The sequence below is a fragment of the Halichoeres trimaculatus genome, unplaced genomic scaffold, assembly GCF_033239565.1.
Source record: "Halichoeres trimaculatus isolate MK-OKI-2021-1 unplaced genomic scaffold, fHalTri1.1 fHalTri1_scaffold_18, whole genome shotgun sequence".
In the NCBI taxonomy this organism is placed as follows: domain Eukaryota; kingdom Metazoa; phylum Chordata; class Actinopteri; order Labriformes; family Labridae; genus Halichoeres; species Halichoeres trimaculatus.
In genome coordinates this window covers 11,810,647-11,829,533 of record NW_027437196.1, presented here as the reverse complement: position 1 = coordinate 11,829,533, position 18,887 = coordinate 11,810,647, and the positions used below count along the sequence as shown (strand labels likewise).

Sequence of the window (18,887 nt, the reverse complement as noted above, 5' to 3'; positions counted from 1 at the left end):
AACGCTCCTGACTTCAGGGCCCACCTCACCCTCTCCAGATAAAGGATTTTCTCCAGACCAGGAGAAGCTTTAAACCTGTCAAAGACCAAAGAGCCAGATCTGTCACAACAAGTCCAGAGGCTGCTGTCTTGCTACTGCGCTTGTTGTCAGTCTGCTGGTACCATGGCTTTGTCCTCATGGACCTGTGTTCACTAGGTGACCAAACACTACTAACATGATGGAGTCATTATTCACAACACAAATTAAACTCAGGTTTATAGATTTGTTTTTTTTATATATTCTGGCCTCAACAGGTGGAACGCTGTAGTTGTTAATGTTAACATTTAGTATTCTACAGTTGTTACTATTTCACTGTTATATTTGTCTTTTCTTACTCAATGTTTGCTGCCAGACACCGGAGAGTGCTTCTTCTCAGAGAGGAGACAGTTGAAACGCGGCTTAACAGAACACACTCCAAAATCAGGTGTCATCTCATAAAGCCCATGATTAGTTGAATCATGTCCAACGGGGTTTTTCCATGATGATTGCATGTTAAAGTATGGTCACCAGAGCTGTCCAAAAAGTTAAGAGAAGCTATCATTGCCCTGCACAAACAAGTAAACTGAAATGAGCCTACCTCAAAAGTGCTGGAAGTTCCTAGACACAGAGTTGCAAGTAAGTTGGCGACAACCTCAAAAACCCTTGAGTGACTGCAACAATCTTGATATAAGACTTGGTGACAGCAGGCATCAACGTTTCAGTTTGCACTTTAAAGGGGATAATAATCAGTAAAACTTTCTGTATTCAAACCCCAAGTCACACACTATTACTGAGCCGTGTGCATAAGAAAAGTCTGCTCTAGTATGTTTAAGGCCGTTCAACTTCTGGAACTTTTTGTTGGATGAGAAGTATAACTGCAGGAGGAAATATGAAGTATATGTTGCCCTTCTTTAGCCCCGTTTCCACCAACCAGTTCAGTTCGCTTCGTCTCAGCACAGCATGAATTTTATGGCATTTCTACTGACTAATCCCAGAACAGATCCCCAAATAACCAAGACAAACAATCCCACTTTTTGGTACCCTTCTGTTGGGGTACCAGACTAAACAGATCTGATCCAAGAAAGTGAAGCTACAGACCGTTGATTGGTGGAAAAGAATTGTCACTTACCAACAACGACAACAGCAGCTGTACTTCTCCACCAACTATATTATGATTGTCATGTGACACTTTAGTGCTACTTTAATGTTATACTTCCTTTCAGCAGACTGTCTGCTACAATTTGGTGTTAGTTGCAGGTTTGTAGGATGATTTGTTACCTGACAGTGTTGAAAGTTATGATGACCCAGTACATGTTTTATATTCCGGATCTTAATATCTAGAATATTGCCAGGATGCGGATCGTACTTTTACATCCGTCAGAAATTATCGTGACTTTGTCTTGTATTGTTTTGCAAAGGAATTTGACCATAAATTATGGGGTTATACACACATATGGTGAAAATGACCCCATCTCACAATGATAAAGAATCCTTTTAAAAAATCCTGGATCCAGGTGGTGATCCACATCACCTCCAAAATTGGATCACTTCTTCCTTATCCCATTTTGAACATTTCCTGAAAATTTCATTAAGATCCGTTTGGTGCTTTTTGAGTTATATTGTTCACAGACAAACTCTCCCAAAAAACACCTAACTCTTTGTTAGCTGTGTTACGTTTTTCTTCTTCGTTGGATTTATTGACTTGGTACACCGTCGAGCTGCTGTGGTGTAACGGCATTATGCAACTGACTTGACTATCGGTACCTGACTTCTATAGGTACTACTGCCTACCACAAAGAGGCCTTGTCGGCTGTGGAAACACAAACAGGATCAGGCCTAACCGATCCAACCCATACCACGCAGTACTGATCTAAACCGGACTGCATGGTAAATGGGGCTAGTGAAGCATAGCAGTGCCTCAGTGATGCTCCAGGGTTGCTTTGCTCTTTCTGCCTCTGGAAACCTGCAACGTGTGGAGTGCAGGATGGATTCATTCAAATATGAGGCAGTCTCATGAGAAAATGCCGTGCCTACTGTGACAAAGCTGGAGCTTGGGTGTTGTTAGACCCTCAAACAGACTCTCAAAAGATTCTTGGGAATGCTGCAAGAAGCTGGTGTCTGTATAAACATTACGTTTGTAGCAAAAAGATTCTCTATTAAGTACCAAAATGCTAGTCATGAGGGGAACAGATCATTTTGAGACAGCACTAGTCATGGAAAGTGGCATTTTTTGATGAAATTTAAGAAAACACTGGTCTACTGCAAACAGCTTAAAGTTTGTCAATTCTGCTTTAAAACCCAATTTGCTGTGGGACTTAAATAATTTAAAAAGTAACTTTATATTGTTACAGTTGACTTTCTGTGTTTGGGTGTGTATGTTTGTGTGTGTGTGTGTGTGTGTGTGTGTGTGTGTGTGTGTGTGTGTGTGTGTGTGTGTGTGTGTGTGTGTGTGTGTGTGTGTGTGTGTGTGTGTGTGTGTGTGTGTGTGTGCGTGTGCGTGTGAGAGATAAGAAGATTTCTATCCCTTCATCCAAAATTCTTTTTCTTGCTATATGATAATTTTGTTTTGCCTGGTTTCCCTTGTGGTGCATTTGAGCCAGCGCTTTCCTATCGATTTTATCTCATCCATCATATATCAAGCAATAAGCTCAACTTCAGGGATACACCGCAATGTAATTTTAATCTAATCTAATCTGCAGTATCGGGAGACACAGAGCCAACAATGCTGCAGCTTGCAGAAGGAGATACTTGTGTTGACAGGAGGTACAGAGCGGACGGGCACATCAGCGCCTCGTCAATGTCAGTATCCTGCTTGTCACTCAGTGCCGCCCTGCACTGCTAAGTGCGTTGCGTGCACAGTGTGCTCATTCATATGCTCAACATCTTCCACACCATGTTTATCCGCTTCATGGGAACTCACCTCCAAGTTCAGCTAACATTCCAGTCACTGAATGTGGAAGTTTGAGAGACTCAGGAGGAAAAGCGATATATTATCAAGTTATTTTTAGTGACTTAACTGGTTGTGAAACATCTAAAATCATGTTTCCTTCAGTAAATTTTACATACTAGCTCTAGCTCTTTTTGTTATAACTATTCAAACACTAAAGGAAACACACCCACCTAGTTGTGTTCACCGGATCATCTACCTGTTAATCCAAATATCTAATCAGCCAATCACATGGCAGCATGCTGATGTTCAAACCAAGCATCAGAAATTGTGTAGAAAGGTGACTGAAGAGACTTTAAACAAGAGAGAGTGGTACCAAAACATCCAGTGGGCAGCAGTTCTCTGGGAGAAAATGACCAGATTGGCTCAAAATGTTAGAAAAGCAACAGAAAAGGTACTCACTCACTGAGTCCATTATTTTCTGATGCTTTTTTAGATCCTAAATCTGAAAATTAAAAAAAGACACCTTGCACACTGAATCTGATAACTGTATTTGTCTATTAATTGCAAAAATTCACGTTAGGGGAAAAATGGAATCAGTGATCAAGCAATTGATCCTAAGCAGCAGCTGTGTATTAGAGGTATGTGCATGCACACATACACTCACAACTACATATTCATCATCGACACAGCCTGAAATTACAGAAATTATGTCGGAGAATGTGAAAATGTGATGTTGCAAGTAGCCTATGGAGTCTCTGAATGGTCAAACTACCCTGGAAATAAGCCGGGAAAAAAAACCCCGCAAAAAACTGAACCTATTCTTAATTTATTTTTTTTTTAAATGACGCTCTGTTCAGCATTAGTGTGCAAAGATGATTGACATAACATAGAATTGAGTTCCTTTTTAATATGTGTCAAATTTGGACGAAAAAATCAGACTCAGTGTGCAAAGACCTTAACTCCAGTAACCATTCATTGCAACCAAGGTATGCAGATGGGCTCAGTGATGCCTCCGCATTTGTTGGAACTGAATCCTTCCACTTTTCAAAGACCAAAGTAAGGTTAAAATTATTCACTTGTCCATATAGCAGATCAAGAGAAAACTTGTCGCCTCAAGGAAATTGCTTACATAAAATAAACAGTATCAATGACTGGCTTCAACAGGTAGAACCCCCCTCCAGCTGAGAACAGGGATCTGAGGCTACATTTCACACAAGCTCACCAGAACTGGACCATAGAAGATTGAAACATGTTGCCTGGTCTGATGAGTCTGGATTTCTGCTGCAACATTCAGATGGTAGGCTCAGGATTTGGCTTAAACAACATGAAAGCATGGATCCATCTTGTCTTGTATCAGCGGTTTAGGCTTCTGCTGCTGGTGTAACGTGTGGAGGATATTTTCTTGGAACAATGTGGGTCACTTAGTACCAATTGTTGCCGACCATGTCCATCCCTTTATGAGCACAGTGTACCCTGATCTGTCTTCTGATAGATACTTCCAGCAGGATAACACTCCATGTCACAAATCATCTCATACTGGTTTCTTGAACATGACAATGAGTTCACTGTGCTCAAACTGCCTCCACAGTCACCAGATCTCAATCCAATAGAGCTCCTTTGGGATGTGGTGGAACAGCAGATACTATTCATGGGTATGAAGCCAACAAATTTGCAGCAACTGTGTGATGCTATCATGTCAATATGGACCAAACTCTCAGAGGAATGTTTCCTATGCCCATAATTAAGGCAGTTCTGAATGCAAAAAGGGGTCCAACCCTGTACCACCAAAGTGGCCTTGTAGAGTGTATATGGTGTTATAAGAGAACAGGCAAGGGACTTTTTTCTGAGTTTAAACCCTTGCTATGTCTGTTTTTTTTTCACCCAGTTATTTGTTGACACTCCCTTTTTGCTGTGGTATCTGGGAAGAATTAAAACAGAAAAATCTTTAAGACATAAATCGAAGTTGATTTGGCTCTCTGGTTTCCAGTTCTTGTGCCATTCAAAGTGGTTTTCTAAATTTCAGTGTTTGGTTTCACATATGCAGCATTCACACGCTGGTGTAACAATGGAGTGAATTCATCTCCAAATGTTTGAGGATCTCATCACACATGTAAATTGTTGGGGAAAAGAGAAGAATCCACAGCAGAAATGAACTCCTTTAACCATTTAGAAAACTCCTAGAGCTGAGAACAAAACACAAGTTGAGCCCCTGTGGTTAGATTTTATCTTCTGTCATTTTTCATAGTTTTGTGCTCAGAACCAAAGCTAACGGTCATGTGCGTCACTTGAATGTCCAGAAACATGTGTGACCGCACACAGATTCAACCACACGCACTGTTTGTGTAAATCGTCATGTCCACTTAAAGTCACTGCAGAAGAAGCTCCTTTGTGTGAGGAATACATCTTGAGAGTTGTTTGTGTTTCTGAGTGAATCTTCCCTGACTGAGAGCATAAAGCTCTCCGCCCGCATTCCCCACATTTGGCTGTAATTGGCTCCTTTTGCTTGTTTCCTTTGGATCGTTCAGTGCTGCAGCATCTGAGCTCTAATCTCTGCCAATCCCTGCTCTGTGTTCTTAAAATCAGAGAATCCGAGTTATCACTCTTAACTGAAAAAACAGCAGTAATACCTTGGGTGTGTTAAAACTCCCCACTTATCATAGAGCTGTAACACCTGCAGCAGTGCTGATAAGGAAATTGAAACAACCTTTAAAGTTAGTCTCTCCAGTATCTACAAATCTTATCAAGCTTTTCTGTCATTTGATTTCTTTTACTTGCATGGTTTGAAAAATCTGCCCTTGATTATGTGGCCAACCAATCCAAGATTTCACCCTTATGAAAACAGTCAGTATTAATGGTACCGAACCAACTCAAGCTGCACTGTTTTCTCACTTGTCTCACAAACCTATCCTCCCAGTTCAGACCAACCCCCAGCTTCACAGCATCTCCCAGCAGGCTCTAAGGAGGGGGCTGAAAATATCATCTCACCACTCCTCAAATTACTGTGTGTAATATAAGTCTGTGTGGGGTGACGAGGCTGGAGCCTACAGTTCTCTTTCACAGTGTTAGGTCAATGGGGTTCATCTATTAAAATTAATTAATAATTATTAATATCAATACTTATAATAAATATCAATATTGAGTGTTGACATTCTGGTTCGATTGTACTTCAAAATATTGAAGGTATTTATTAGTTGTGGGAGAAAAAAATCAATATGTCAGGGTTTTTTGTTTGACAATATCAAAATCAGGATTCTTTGTCAAAAAATCTTTTTTTTTTTTTCAAATTCTAATTCTTCATTTCAGTCTTCGTTTATAAAGTGGTTTGAAAAAAAGATATCATTTTTCTCTAGCAGAGGGTGAATTATTTCTCTCTGACTCAAGTGATGTGCATTTTAAGGGAAAAAATGGCTCCTGATATAATCTGTAGACATTATCATCATCATTTAACTGTTTTATATGGTCTGGTGTTAAAAAAGCAAAAAAAAAAAAAAAAAAAATCAACATCAAAAAATCTTAATTTGAATCAAATCAGCACGCCAAAAATTGTAATTGAATCGGATTCAGAGATTCGCATATCATCCCACCCTTCCAATATATACTTTATTAAGATATGGCCTAATATCATTGAGACATAAATAAAATGCCATATTGCCCAGTCCTACATCATCTTCTTTAATTTGGAAAAACTCGCCATAACAGCAATACTTTGGTGTGGATCCACCACTTCCCAGTAGGAAATTCCGACCTTCAGGGGCAATCCAATTGAAATTTTCCTTTCGAAACTCATAAATCCTGACTTTCAAGCATAAATTGAATGCACCATAATTCCCTTGTTTAAGTGCCAAATTCTACAGCAGAAATAAACATGTTTACAGCCTGGTGGAAAAACAGCCTTTCCCTGTTGTGACCATAGACTGTATATAGAGTGGACGGTGTATCATTGTACGGTTTTGAAGCAAAAATACCCCCATCACAAGCGCAGCCATTGTAGCAGTTGTGCAGCCAGAGTCTGCACAGGAGAGATGATGAGGGATTCTGGGAGAATCTAAGTGGATCTGGGTGACAAAAATAATACGTTTTTTTTTCCTTCGGGAGTCTCATCACTTCTTGACTCTACCTCCTGATATATTTTACAATCCCTGAAAAAAATACACAGAACAGCTGTCAATCATTGTTAACGTTTCGTAGAGCCTCGTTTTTAACCTTATATAACTAATGAAAACGAAACTTTTCAGAAAAAAGAGGACTTGAATACAAGACAGGCAAATGCTTTCTTCAAATCACCACAACAATCGAGGAGTATCAATTTTTTAAAGTTTGACCACAGCCCATCTGGAATGGCTGGAAAGACGGATTTTTTGACCTTTACTGCAGCCAGCCACCAGTGGGAGCAGTTTCTGTGGAGACCTCACTTCGAGCCGAGCAAGCGGACGTCCAGTTTTTTTACAGTCTATAGTTGTGACACAGTGTACAGGGGTTGAATTTCATTGTAACTCATTCGTGAGCTACTTTGTCTTTTGCCAGGTTGATGGAAAGTAAGTTCGAGTCAACATTTCTAATATCAAAACAATAGTTAGGCACCATTACACCTCTTCAAAAACCAATGGGTGACATCACTGAAACTAGATTTAAAACTTCAAATGTTCAATCTATCTGTCAACATGATTTTGTTTGTATGTGCTGTACGTTGAATCAATATACGTTGCTTGAATGTAGTGATACTATTCTTTTTCTCGTGCGTTCTATTCTTGTTCTGTTACAGAAATCAGTGTTGTCCTTATCAAAGCACTGTGTACTCAAAGTCAGCTCAGCCTGAGTCACTCTGACTGCTGTGAGTGTCAAAAAGCTCAAAGCTGTCAGTGAATTGACGTTTTCTGTCAGCTCTCGTTGTTAAACTCTAACATTAATTCCCCTGGTTTTCTCCTGTTCCGAGCAGCAGAGGTGACAGGTTTTGCTGTGTTCTTAGTAGAGATGTTGTTGCAGTGATCCAGGAGTAATGCTTGCTTTGTTTTGATTTTTTAGTCTCGGTGCTTGGCCTGCTGTCAGAGCTGCATGTGGACGTGGATCTGCACACCCTGCTGTTCGGCGAGAGTGTCCTGAATGACGCCGTGGCAATTTCCTTGACTCAGTAAGTGTCTAGCTCAGGATTTTTCTGCACCATCAGGATGTAGTATATAATTCTCGGTTTAATTGTGTGGGAGCTCAGTCTCTTCCAATTGGCATTATGGGGGAGGAAGTGTAGGGGAGGGTTGAGTGGATGGATGCTGCCAGCTTTAAGGAAATGGTGTGATTGGCAAAAAAAACTGCATGAGCGCCTCGGATACTATGCAGCGGACTGCGTAAGCGAGTTGCCCCTGGCGCTGTCAGCATCTCATTAAAGTACTCAGTGGAGAGACTCGATGCCAGAGTAGAGGCACAATCCCTGCTAACAAACTCGGCTAACGCAGCTACAGTCAGATTCAGACAATATACAGCATCATTTCCTCTTAACCTCTGTGGAGAAGCCATGGTGAAGTCAAGCACTGTCAATGCATTTTAATAGCTTCATTTATCCCCCCTACTTTCCACTTTTCTCCAGGATTTGGCTTCAAAACACGTTTGTCTTGCTCACACATGTTGTCTGCTCTATTCACGCAGTGCTAGTGAACAAGGCATTCAAGTAGACATGCTAACAGATGGTTTAGCAAATAAAAAACTCACACAGGGAGCTCAGGAAGTGGGATGACAGGATCTATGAGAAGATTTGTGTTCATATGTGCATGTTGTGTTTACACGGACTGACGCATCACATGTACCGTACCTGTGTATGCCAACATCTCTCTCTGATCACACAAATAGGCCCAGACAGGCAGGCAGATGGAAAGAAAACCAAGCAAGTGTTCTTGTGATCACGCTGTGGCTGCTGTCTCCGCGTACACTGAAGTGAAGAGGAACGAAGCTTACACGTCTCCCCCGGACAAAACAGTCAAGATAGTGCTGTGTTTGTTCTTGGAGTGGCGTGACCGGCCTTCATGCCATCTCCTGTCACTTGACTGGCTTGCTAGCCTGCCGGTCGCTCTGGCTCCACACACAAAGCGCGCCCTTATTAGTGGGCCACGCAGGGTCCTGGCACTGGAATTTTAACAAGCTCCCAGAGCGGTTCAACCTTATGTGATGTGCCCTCTCACAGGCACTAAACTTCCTGCTCCAGCAGCCCTGACCCAGTCACCATTCAACCAGGACCTATGTTGACATCTCAAGATTCTTGCCTGGGAGCTAACAACCTGAGATGCCTGAAGAAACACCCCTTAGAGGGCTGACTTACCAAGCTCCTAGAGTCCAAATTTAGTGTGGAAGTACAAGTGGAGTCTTTAATGTCACAGAGGGGGTAATGGATTTTCCCCTTTCGGTGTGCTGAGCTCATTAGCGACAGCTTGATTGATTCTTCCCCCTCTGCAATGAGATTAAGGCATGTTCTGGTGTTCGCTCGCTCATTTTGACCTGACAGTTTGAAAAGTGGAGATGCATTACAGGTTCATTTGTCAGACATTTTTGACACAGTGAGGATCTACCATTTTAATGGTAGCTTGAGCTCAAAGAGAGATTGTGCCAGTTTTAGCTCAAGCTGAACTGATAAAACTACAGTCATCTGAAAAGTCACTGCTACAAGCTATAATATTGTATTGTTGGCTATTACACCCCTTAACTACACAAAGCTAAGTAGTTTCTTCTTTGAAAAGCAAAATCAGAAAACACAACTCAGCTATCATGTAGTGGTAAAGATAAAGGTTGAGCTACTAGCTTTTCAAGTTAGTGAATAGTAGCTATCTGTGATATATTGGCACTTATATTAAGGCTGCTGGTTGATCTGGTTTTATATAACATACATAAACCTAGTTAAGATACCAAATAAAAACATTTTGTAATAGAATATCAGGGTTTCATCAACAATATTCAAACATCTATCATGAGCCAAAGTTAGCTTGTTGCATGAAATTCTTCCAAGCAGTGAAAGTATTTCACATTACCCAGGATGAGTTGAGCACAAATGCTACATTTTTAACAATATTTTTGTACATCAAAATAATGGTTTTGCCAGTTTTAACTTCAACTCAATAAATCTGAGTTAAATCACTCAACAAAATCAATTTTATGTCATGATGTATTACTTTTTTTTTCATTTCTGAAAAGTAGAGTAAAAGATTTAAGTCAGGGGCAAAAATATAGGTGCTGTTTGCTGTTGGACTAGCTCTGTAAGCTAGCAAAATGTCAGCGTCTTGTCACATATTTTCAGGTGACTAGTTTCGTAAATTTTCAATCAATCATACATATGAGAATAGAATAGAATAGAATAGAATAGAATAGAATAGAATAGAATAGAATAGAATAGAACTTTATTTGTCATTGCAACAAGTACAACCAAATTGCTAATATAACTGGTAAAGGCAAAATAAAAGCATTTTGGATCACATATGCAGGTTATATTAACGCTATTTGAACATATATATGATTACATTACACAATACAACTTAAGAGTTGTTAATGTACAGTAAAGAAAACAGTAAAAGGTAATAAAATAAGATGTGTTTCTGTTGTTTGGGTTAAATTTTTGAATGATGCCAGTGTTAAATTAAAAAAAAAAAAGTCATTTATTTTTCAAAAACTTGTTTGCAAAGCTGTTTTTGAATACTGATTTGTCGTGTTTTCCTTACTCTTTACAAGCTGGAAGCTTAACTACAGATGTCCTGTTGAAAAGTAGACTGGGCTTAAATAATCATCTTTCTTCTGCTTATGCCTGTCCAGATACCACTCAGTGCACAACTGTTGTCCTGTTAAAGTGTATGTACCGTAAAATATGTTGTTGCAACATGACTGAATAAACTGGCACTATGTATATTGTTAGCCAACCTTTGCTTTTATTTTATGTTGTTAAATTTTTAACAATCTGTTGTTTAGCCTGGATATTGAAACAGAGATTGTGCAAGCTTTTACTATAAGGATCTAAAATATCACCAGGACTAGCTAAAATGCTAGTTTTGGCTAGTACACAGTCCGACAAGTCAATTTCATGCTGTGGTGTATTTTTTTCCCTACAGTATTATTCTCTCTCTTTTTCAGAAAGCTTAAGTAGAAAATAAACTAGGGTTATTATTGAAGAGTGACAAAAATAAAGAGTTTGCTGCTAGCAGTGAGGCCTTTTTTGAGCTAAACACCAGTTATCTGTGATAACATGTCTCAATAGTTTGATTGATTTTTAATCAGATGGTAAACACACAACATAAGATCATTTTTCATCATATATTAGTTTTCATCAACATATTCAAACATATAAACTAATGTTAGCTTGTTTTTTGATACTTGGGCTGTATTTGGATTATGTTTCTTTAGTGTATCCAGCCAAACTCCAAAACAGCATATTACATTGTACACTGTCAGTAGTTCACACATTTTTAGCAGTCTGTAGTTTATTGCTATTAAAAGATGTGTGCAACAACAATGTTATTTTTGCTGAGTCAGCGCTTTAATCTGACACAGTCCCAGTCTAAGAGGAGAAAACAGGAGGGTCTGTGTTGTGTAAAGACATGCAGTCATCCTACAGCTGCACACATGTGTGCCTGCCTCTGCATGCTTCACCCCCCCTTCTGTCTCTCCTTCCCTCATTCCTAATTTCTCCTCCCCCTCTCCTCCTCTCTGTGAGGCCTCCTCTGCACTCAATGACTTCCATGTGGATGTGGAAGTCTCTCTCTCCTCCCCCCACTGCAAAGTAAATATTTATAGCGGTGTGAAAAGCACGATGCTGCTGTCTCTGTGAATAACAATAGTATTTCCCTTGTTTCCCTCTAACTACTCGGGGACGTCTGGGAGGCAAATAATTCAAAGTGGGTTGTTTTTGAGGGCAGGATTTGACTTCTTAAGAAGGCCATGTATTCTCAGGAATGACTCCAATAAATTTCACTTTAAGGCTTAGCTCAGCATAATAAGTGTGTGAATTTATGCACAATGCTGAAAACTGGTTTATACCAAGAAGCTAGTGGGCAATATTTTTGATGACTGCACTTGTTTCAGAGCCATAAACCATGTTGTTGCTTTAATGGTTCGCCGTCAGTAACACTTATATTTACTTCTATTGTAATTGTGTTATTGGCTTCCGTTGCTTCCATAACAGTTTGTCTTATTTATCATGTTATATTGTGTCAATCTGTCTTTCAGCACCATCATCACCTACAGCCAGATGGATAGGCGACACAGCTCCAACGCCCTCGCTTTACTCCTCTCTGTTGGTTATTTTCTCGGGGTCCTCGTCGGCTCCTTCCTCCTGGGTGTCACGTTTGCAGTCATAACAGCCCTCATATCCTTTCATCCTCCTCCTCCCTGCACCTAAACTCAATTATCACCTCTGCATCCGCTGCAATCTTCCCGCTTCCTTAACTTGGTAATTCACCCTCTAACAAACCCCCTACTGTACCACCTTTATCAACAAAAGCGATGTGGCTGAGACTAAAGTGCCGCCGTGACTTTAATGGCTGCAGAGAGGTCTTCAATCAAGCCAACAGCCTCTGATGAAGTTTCGACTCGCACAGTTGTCCGGCATTTCTCTCTGATCTTCCAGTAATAAGACTTTAGGATGAAAAATGAGGATGTGTCATGAGAGGTTTGCGGCACAGCTCAGCTCTTATTTACAGTGACTAATCTCCTGGTGCGAGCAAAGCACAAATTGAGTATTTGTTAGATTGTGCTGATGCTAACCATAGCAACAGCCTGCTCTTTCGTGTTGTCTCTTCAAACTGTGGTGTTTTCAGGAGATTCACATTTACTTACAGTTGCTCAGTTGTCTTTAATTAGTTTTTCTACCTGCCTGTGCTTGATTTAAAAACAGATTTGGTAAGATGTTGTCCTTGTGGTTAACAATCAGAGGATTAGATGAGGGTTTGGATTGCATTGCAGGTGTACTGCGGAGAAAAATATAAACATCTAAAAACAAAATATTGACACATTCAGATTATCTATACTAGGGATGCACAATATATATTGGTATCAATTAGGGCTGAAAAATTAATCAAATTGAAACTGGCATCACAATATGATGTAATACAGTTTTTAAATCACATAGGCTGCAATTAAAAAAAAGGGGTTTTATTTTTTCCAGTGGCTCTAATCTTCTTCCATAATACCCCTTGTTCACTTTGTTCTTTATAGTTTGTTACTCTTACTGACAACTGGTGGTCAGCCAAATTTCAGTGTTCCTTTTTCTTTTTTATTCAAAAATTGCAGGAAAGAAATGTTTATATGTTGACAGTATCCTTTGGCATGTTGGTCATGCTATGGAATGACTTAGTGCTTCTATAATGCAGAGGATAAATGTCCCTCCCAAACAAAATCACATGCTAAATTGCAGTCGCAAAATTGGTCCAAAAAAATCACAATTACATTATTTTCCAAAATCGTTCAGCCCTAGTATCAATATTATCGGTATAGGTCAATGTGTAAAAGTGGGTCGATATTTTCTCATTAGCTGCCAGCCATTTTCACAGCATCTTGAACGATCTTTCAAGACCCCAAAAATGTTGTTTTCTATGACTATGTAAACACCGAAACTACATAAGAAGAGTGGACCCTCTTCATGTCTCTCTTCCTGTTTTTGGTCCAAAAAATCATACAAAATGTACTGTTTTGATCGCATTCATCTCAGGCACTCCATCCTTTGATCCTCTCCATGGTAGTCTTTTCTCATGATCGCGCCACTCTTTCTCTCTGAACTACCTCGACACATCATCTCAGATTGTTTTTTTTTTTTTAACAAGATTGATATCGGTAAATATTGGTTATCAGCCATAACAGCAATATTAAAATCGGATTTCAGTATCGGCAAAAAAGTCGACACATAAATGTTTGTCCTCACAGCTGAATTAAAGGGGGCAACTAATCTGGAAAAACAGGCAAATGTCTCTATTTATACCATAACTCTAGCCATACACTAATTCAGTGGTACATGTAACCCTTGGGGTACGTAGTGGCACTCCAGGGGGTACGCAAGATTCAAAAATGAATATTCAAAAAAAAAAAAAAAAACTAACACAATTTTTTCAATCAATGTATGGATCTAATGTAAGTTTAAGTAGATAAACTGAATATTATATCCAATAGACACTAATATTACAGTGATTTGGTTTCCCTGTTTTTATAACCATAACTGCTTAGCGCTTGTAGGGGGTTCTTGGCAGAAAAAGCATCTCACAGGGGGTACATCACTGAAAAAAGTTTGAGAACTAATGCACTAACTTATTTAAAAGTGTTGACAACCTGGGGGTCGCCACCCCCACCCTCTGGAATGCTTTACCATTGCACATTTGCAACTGTCCCGACCACCCCACTTTGAAAACACTAACAAAAAACTCACCTTTATGAAACGCTTTTAATGTATGATTGTCTTTGAATGCACTTTTCTTTTCTGATCTGCTTCTTTTCATGCATATTTTATTACTGTGTGTTGTTTTATATGTTGTTTGTATCCATTTTAAAGTGTCTTTAGGTGTCTAGAAAAGTGCTTTATAAATAAAATTTATTATTATTATTATTATTATTATTATTATTATTATTATTATTATTATTAATAGTAGTAGTAGTAGTAGTAGTAGTAGTAGTAGTAGTAGTAGTAGTATAAGTGCACAAAATCAGGAAAGCTTCTGGATCATAACACAACATTAAGGGAAAATAGCTGTTGTGCAAATGTGGTCAGATTGACAATCAGTAATTTGACACCAGAACAAGATTTAATATACTTTATTATTTTTTATTGTTTATCCTTAACTGTCTTTCCACCTTACCAAATATTCTCGCCTGTTTGAAAACCCACTTCTGGAAACATCAGTCTTCTTCCTGCTGTCCTGGAGCAGCTTCCTCTCAGCTGAAGCCTGTGGACTTTCAGGTGAGCATTGTGTCATTTACATGTCAACTGTGCGTGTGTGCGTGTGTGTGCGTGTGTGTGTGTGTGTGTGTGTGTGTGTGTGTGTGTGTGTGTGTGTGTGTGTGTGTGTGTGTGTGTGTGTGTGTGTGTGTGTGTGTGTGTGTGTGGCTGGCATGTGTGAGGTCAGAAGGATTAGATAGATCCTGTTGGCAAACTGCTGCCCTTTCCCCCCTCAGGCGCTTCTCTTTAACTGCATGCACTGACTTGCTCACTGCTCCCTGCTATCAGTGTCATGAGCAGCTGTTTGATTGGCAGGCTCTGCTGCTCCCCGGCTTCTCTCCGGCCACTTGTACTCCCAGATATAATGTGTGCACATCCTTTTTTGTCCAGACATGACCATCTGCACAAGAACAAATCCAATTTCCTTTTTTTATTTAACCCCTGCCAGCATTAGACGGCCTTTCTCTGCCTTATATACACACACATACCTTATCCTCGGAGAGTCCTTGGCATCGTGTAGAGTCAATAGTGTACAGATGAGAACGTATTAAGCCATCTCCTCTGCTCAGGGAACTGCAGGTACCAATCCCATTCTGTGCTAGTAGCCTATAAGTCATTTTCAGAGGGTGTCCGCCCTCCTCTGTCTGAACATGCTTGTCCCAATAGTTTGGAGATGGCTGCACAGATAGGAGCAAGCCATAAAAAGCCTTAATAGCGTTCTTGCCCTAGCTGTAAGGTTTCCTGAAAAGTCAAGAAGAGCACATGCCTCGTGTTGAAATTGATACAACATTTAACCTTCCTAGCCTCCTCCATCACCAAGGGAAGGTTGCTGTTTTTATCCTCCTGTCAGATTTTTTCACTTTACTGATACATTTGCCAGCTTGTGTTTGCAGAAGAATAATTACTTTACTCGTCCTGTCTGGAATCATATTCATCTACCGCGTCTCTGAATTATGAATGTAGTGTACATATGCATGCATTAGTGTTGTTGTTTCTCCTGCCCTGATTGTGTCAGCGGGATTGCGCTCGTTCAGCTGATGCTGTCGAGCTCCCTCCGTCTTGGCAGTCCTCCCTGTGGCCTGTGGAGGAGGAGAAGATGGTTTTAATGAAATAGTGTAACCTTTGTCTATTGAACCCAGATGCCCCTTGTCTATAAAAACACACCGTGCTGAATGCAGTGTGGGAGGCACACCGCAGCAAAACCAAGGGAGTGAATCGCACAGAGCCTCGGGTATTTTAAGTGTTGTTTATTAAAATTATTTGACTTTTTTGCCGTATTTCAGTGATTTATTGTCAAACTCATCTTTTCTTTCACTTAAAACAAGAGTGTCATCAAACAGAATTGCTAGAGGACCAAATATACAAATTATGGTGATCCGATATGAAATCAAAGTCAAACATTTTGTGAAGTTTTATGATAAGATCTTATTGATTTTGTCATTTCAACTACAAATTAAGCCCAAAAAACTCTCAATCCGCTTATGATTTTCTATTAAGTTAAAGCTTTCAGTCTGTTGGGTACCAGTGCTGACAAATAAAACCTGCCATAGATGTTATAAGTGCATCACAAAGGGCAAATAAACCCCATAGCATTTCGTCACCAATCTGCCTGAAACTGTGCAGTCCTTCTTACAAGACACAAAACTCTGTTACAGTTTAAAGACAAAAAGTATGAACCAATGTGGCTTGACTAATGAGTTTCATTTGATTCCCTAACAGAGCTCGTAACTCAAATTACTTGTATGTAGACATGAGCAGCCAATCGATCGGTGCGGATTTCCTTAATTTTGGGGGATCGGTGATTGGTGATTGATGATGGGTTATCGATAAGCAGTGATCGGGCCATCCTTACATATGAAACTGATCTTATATACCTCCAGGAAGGTCTGACAGCCAGCCTTTGTTGCTTTTTGCTCTGAGACCTAAAACTCAGGACACTTTATTGGTTGTTCAAGTCAAAACAGATTTTATTGTTTCACTGGTGTTGATCAATGCTTTTCAATAAAATAATATTGGAACATTGAAGGTATATGCTGTCTGTTATTAAAAAATGATGATAATAAAATTAAAAAACTGTATAGGCCAAAAACGGTATCGGCAGGTCGGGCTTTGTAAAGATCAGTGATCAGTGATCAGCCAGAAAATAGTGATCGGTGCACCCCAGTTGTATGTCAACTCAATTTTTCCATTGAAATGAACTGAAATACTGTCAATCCATTCTGGACCCTTAAAAACGCAGCTTTTTTATGATACACATTTTTTAATGAATGAGAAAAAAAAGTACTTTTAAATAAATACTGTACAAAAACACAATACAATCCAATGTACTGCAATAACCTAATTTTACTAAGTATAATGCCGAGCATTTCCTTTGAAGATCAGACAACTTGAAGATGCTGGCAGGGGTGGAAGAGAAAAACTCAACTGAATAAATGAATCTTCATTAGTGCTGCACGATTTGGGGAAAAGGTGCGATTGGTGATTAGGTGGACAATATTGCGATTGTGATTGTGCTTGCGATTTAATAAAAAAGTTGTCATGAGTCTACAGACTTGCTTGGTTATCATGGAGAAAAATCAAGAAAAAAGCAGAGATGGATTACTGAGGATTTTAATTGTGTAATAGTTCTCAAAATATCCAAACTTACTGTATACAAACAACAATGTACAGCACAACAGTACTGTTTTGTTTGTATTCAAAATAGCACATTTATGCCACTTTTGCTTTGCATGTTTTGAAAATTACATCTTTTTGCTGTGTCATTCAACCGGTAACCAAAATAACACCAAATAACAGAGGTAGAGTTTCTTTTCGCCTTGAGCGCCTCACTTACTTCTTTGTGCTCCATCTTGTCTTATTAAACTGCCAGACCAGGGAAGCAGGTAGTCACATGACGAGTTGAAACAGTGACTGATTAGTCATCTCAAGCCCGCTCTCTTACTCAGACACACACACATCACTCACACAAACACGCTCACTTTTTTTAAAACTTTTTTTAAATAATTGCACAATCGCACCATTTTTGGGATTACATAATTGCATGTGCTGACATTGCGATTGCGATTGCAATTGCGATTGCGATTGCGATTGCGATTGCGATTGCGATTGCGATTGCAATTGCGATAACCTCTTTTGCGATTACGTAATTGCATGTGCTGACATTGCGATTGCGATTGCGGTTGCGATTGCAATTGCAATTGCGATAATCATGCAGCACTAATCTTCTTTTAATCTTTTTTGCCCTTTTCGCCACTCTTTCCTCACTTTCATCTCCAGATGATTTTGATAAAAACATTTCCATTCTCTGATAAGCGAAGCTGCGTGCTTATCAAGTTAGTTTTGGTTTACCCAAAGAGGACGCAACATTCTCACAACGATGGCTGAGATGGATGCAGCTGTAGCTCTTGTTTGTTTCTTACCATGTGTTGATTCAATAACAAAATTTATGATGGGCTGTTTTCCAAACTACCTACTGCATACTATGTGTGAATGTAGCGTGTAGTAGGCACTGAATACTGCCTACTGCTTTTGCTTGTAGTATGCAGTATGACAGTTCTGTTGGGGCTGTTTTGTAGTATACTTCTCTGTTTTTAAGTTTCAGAAGGCAGAGCTACAGCTGATGATTTTTTTAAACTTATTTAAAATGTGAAAAACAAACTATTGGTAGATTGTGACATTTTAGAAATTTTGTTAATCACACCACAGCAGAAATGTCATATTTGATTTTCAATCTTACATCAAAAGCTATATATATATTTTTTTTAAATACTGAAGGGACTGACTTTTAATTATTCAGCCGATGGAAAAACCTCTTCCATATAATTCATGTCTGGATAAAAAAAAATGTTTTGGGCTTTAATGAATTTGCAGAAGTAAAAATATATTTTACAACTAGAAGTGACAAGATTAACTGAATTTTCTTTCTCATCTCGTCACTTCTATCTCACAACCATCTAACGTTAGAGCTGTTGTGTTGTAGTTATAGTGCCGACTCATTCCAGTAGACGGCGGTAATTCACTGAAACCTGCCACCCCCACTGACAAACAGCATTCGTGCCGTGCATTGTGGGAAACAATATGCCAGGTAGACTAGTC

General features: G+C 39.4%; 1 protein-coding gene across 2 annotated transcripts in view; it reads left to right on the top strand.

Annotated features, from left to right (window-relative positions):
• Positions 1-18,887, top strand: part of LOC141807415 (sodium/hydrogen exchanger 9-like) — a 109,201-nt gene that overhangs the window by 21,518 nt on the left and 68,796 nt on the right. For both annotated transcript variants that reach the window (XM_074693422.1, XM_074693421.1), the window contains exons 6-8: positions 7,931-8,036; positions 12,098-12,236; positions 14,708-14,813. In XM_074693422.1, coding sequence (XP_074549523.1) covers positions 7,931-8,036; positions 12,098-12,236; positions 14,708-14,813 — 351 coding nt within the window. The remainder of the gene's footprint in view (positions 1-7,930; positions 8,037-12,097; positions 12,237-14,707; positions 14,814-18,887) is intronic.